The sequence below is a fragment of the Etheostoma cragini genome, chromosome 2 (genome assembly GCF_013103735.1).
Source record: "Etheostoma cragini isolate CJK2018 chromosome 2, CSU_Ecrag_1.0, whole genome shotgun sequence".
NCBI classification, from domain to species: Eukaryota; Metazoa; Chordata; class Actinopteri; order Perciformes; family Percidae; genus Etheostoma; species Etheostoma cragini.
The window spans coordinates 5,539,163-5,542,780 of record NC_048408.1 but is presented as its reverse complement, the minus strand read 5'-3'; the positions used below and the strand labels follow the sequence as shown (position 1 = coordinate 5,542,780).

Here is a 3,618-nt window from a genome sequence, read left to right as displayed (position 1 = left end):
CTGAGGATCCAGGGTCAGTGCCAGGTGGGAAGCCCCTCTTGGACGCTGACGCTGGGATCCTACGGTGGATGGGCCGCGTGCTGCTGGGCCAGTCGGGGTTTGGAACAAAGTCTGTTGTCCCCTTATGACGTTGGTCGGTCTGGAGGTCAAAACAAATACAATGCTCAGACCACTGCTCCACATCATGTGAACACCATGGACTGTTCTATCTCATCACATGTTGAATTAAAAGGATCTTGATCTATCCATCTATCGTAATATCTATCTATCCATCTATCTATCCATCCATCCATCCATCCACCCGCCTAACCCTCCATCCATCTATCCATCTATCTATCTATCCATCTATCTATCTATCTATCTATCTATCTATCTATCTATCTATCTATCTATCTATCTATCTATCTATCTATCTATCTATCTATCTATCTATCTATCTATCTATTCACCTTTTTCAATTCAAAGAGGCTTCATTGACATTAAAGATTCAATACCGATGTTGCCAGTCTAAGAGAGTAGGAGTCAGACTTACCTCCAGAGTCTGCGGCTTTCCAGCTGAGGATCCAGGGACAGTGCCAGGTGGGAAGCCCCTCTTGGACGCTGACGCTGGGATCCTACGGTGGATGGGCCGCGGGCTGCTGGGCCGAACGGGGTTTGGAACAAAGTCTCTTGTCCACTTCCGACGTTGGTCCATCTGGAGGTCGAAACAAATACGACTTAATTAAAAGGATCCCGATCACAATGCAACAATACTTAATTAAACATACATTTCATGTAGTAAATTATATACAAGCTAAAGTATAGAAGAGTTAGCTGTATAAAATGTAATAGCTAATACATAATAGAAGACTACGTTGTTTAAGTTGCTGCCTTAACTATCTGTCTATCTATCTATCTATCTATCTATCTATCTATCTATCTATCTATCTATCTATCTATCTATCTATCTATCTATCTATCTATCTATCTATCTATCTATCTATCTATCTATTTATCTATCTACCTTTTTTCAATTCAATGGGGCTTTATCAACATGAAAGTTTCAATAACAATGTCACCAGTCTAAATATCTGGACAGGATGTGATAAACAGGAATCTGAACATTATCAAACAAGAAGATTGATTCATATATATCTGTCTATATGTATCTCACACGTCAAACATATCACAGCATCAAGCACATGAACACACAGTCTCTGTTCAAAATGTCTGCATTTCTTTCACAGTGTTATTACTGCAGTCGCCTTAAGCCTTATGTGTACATGTCAACATACTGTAGTAAGGTTTCACTTTTTCCACTGAGAGCCTGCTTCAGACTTACCTCCAGACTCAGCGGCTTTCCAGTTGAGGATCCAGGGACAGTGCCTGGTGGGACGCCACTCTGGGACGCTGACGCTGGGATCCTACGGTGGATGGGCCGCGGGCTGCTGGGCCGGTCGGGGTTTGGAACAAAGTCTCTTGTCCCCTTACGACGTTGGTCCATCTGGAGGTCAAAACAAACACAACGCTCAGACCACTGCTCCACATCATGTTAACACCATGGACTGTTCTATCTCATCACATGATGAATTAAAAGCAACAGTATAGAAGAGGTAAAATATAATAGTTCGTACACCATAGAAGATGACATTGTTTGAGACTGTTGTTTTGAGACATGGACTCATGGTCATAAAGACTCTTCACGTCACATAGTCAGCAGCACTTATAAAGTGCCAAACTCAAACTGTGATCACAATCTACTCATTATTAAACTAATTAACATGACACCTGACCTTGACTGCTTTAAGAATACATTTTTTGATTCATAATAAATAAGCAAGAATGAATAATGCCTGAATGAAGATGTCAGATAGTCAAAGCCATTCATTGACCCTTTGAAATCAGCTTTTTTCTCAATAAAGCTGAATTTACTTATTAAATAAACTACTAATTTTGCTAAATTGCCAAGCTTATTTGCTGATGGTCGAAAACTCAAGACCTTATCACCGCTTTGGAAACATCTAAAAAATCATTGTCACTCCTGCTGCTCCCTCCGGATATTGTTCGGGGCACGACGATAACTGAATAATTTTAAACGGCATTTTAAGGCCTTAATTAAAAAACAAAAATACATATACATAGCCAATTGTTTATTATGAGCACATTCAAATACGCATAATTAGGATTACATTATCTTACTATTGCAGCTGCCTGCTCAACATCAGCAAGAAGTTATAGAAAATCTTGAAACGTTTTTTTTTTATAATATTTCTATGATCAGGCTAATTATTTAATAGATGAAACAGACGGTCTGTATAAAACCAACCAAAAAATCCAAACAAACCAAAAGCTGCTTCAGTCAAGCTACTTCTTCAAACTTATAGGCTACAAACAGTCTTATTTGATTAATTTACACCGACAATTGCATGAATTTTGGGGTCTCAAAGGTAAAATACACAGAAAACAACATCGGTTTAGAAAGTGTATAAGTCTCACATTTTCCATGTAAAAGTCCTTTTGTCAGTGACAGTAGGTCTGTAGTAGAACTCAAGGTGCAAAAAGTTGTCAGTTGAATTGTCTCTTCAGAGAAATTGTGGTGTGCAAGTAGAAATCTTCTGAATTTCTGACTGATAGAAAGTTTGTTTTTGTTTGAATGATGATCATATGTCAAATGATGCACCTGGACACAAAACATAGCAACCGTGGAACCATCAGGTCCCTGACCCAATATGGACCCTGACCACATGTCTTCCCTCAGGTTCCAATTAAGTGACATCAACTAGTCCTCCATTGCAAGAACAATGCCATTTGTTAGTTTATGGCAATTTCATTAAATACAGTTTTATTGGAAATAAACTGAAAATATCCAACACGGGAGCAATACATATCTTAAATTAATGAAGGTCTTAAAACTACATTTTGACTCAACTTGTGACCTGTTCATAACATTAGTTAACTGTGTCTGACAACATGCATCCCTGCCCATGCTTTACTTACTGCAAACACTGTCTTAGAAGTGTGCATGTATGAATTTTGAGGATGTATATAGTTATTAAGGTCAGTGCTATATACTGTAGGTCTACTGTACGGTCCTACAGTGTCAAATTGACAACAACTGTCTTGCAGTTTTTCTTCGTTGTTTTTTATGAATGCATATTTTTAAAAACAGAAACCCTGTTGTTAAAATAATATGACACAAACATTCACATGTTTACATGTGAGCAAAAGACTAACACCTAACTAAAACCTAAAAAACCTACGCTCCGAGATGGCAAATGTGTTAGATATTTGCAAACCATGCTTTCATGTGAAAGCTGTGTAAGACCATTGCGTTATTATGTGCATGGTTTCATATGTCTCAAAGAGCACAATCCATACTATAGCGAAAGTAATGCTTATAAACATTGTTTAGAGGTGTCAAAGGTTACATTTACAGTATGATGCAAACTTTCTCTTTCTTTCTTTTAGAGTTCTGTTGATGCAAAGTTCACAACATCAAAAACCCACCAAAAATACATCAGGTTACATCAAATACACCCTACATTGCCAGAAGTTAACATTAAATCCAGTACTTTTAACACAGCTTCATATTTATTTTTTTAAGTGTTCTATTAAAGTGCAATAGTGTTTCAGTTCAAC

At 37.8% G+C, this 3,618-nt stretch overlaps 1 protein-coding gene across 1 annotated transcript in view; it reads right to left on the bottom strand.

Moving 5' to 3' along the window:
* Positions 1 to 1,664, bottom strand: part of LOC117951426 (vegetative cell wall protein gp1-like) — a 7,964-nt gene extending 6,300 nt beyond the window's left edge. The window contains exons 1-4 of the mRNA XM_034883107.1: positions 1,614 to 1,664; positions 1,322 to 1,483; positions 533 to 694; positions 51 to 139 (exon numbers count right to left, since the gene is read on the bottom strand). Coding sequence (XP_034738998.1) covers positions 51 to 139; positions 533 to 694; positions 1,322 to 1,483; positions 1,614 to 1,664 — 464 coding nt within the window. The remainder of the gene's footprint in view (positions 1 to 50; positions 140 to 532; positions 695 to 1,321; positions 1,484 to 1,613) is intronic.
* Between the last annotated feature and the right edge of the window lie 1,954 nt (positions 1,665 to 3,618).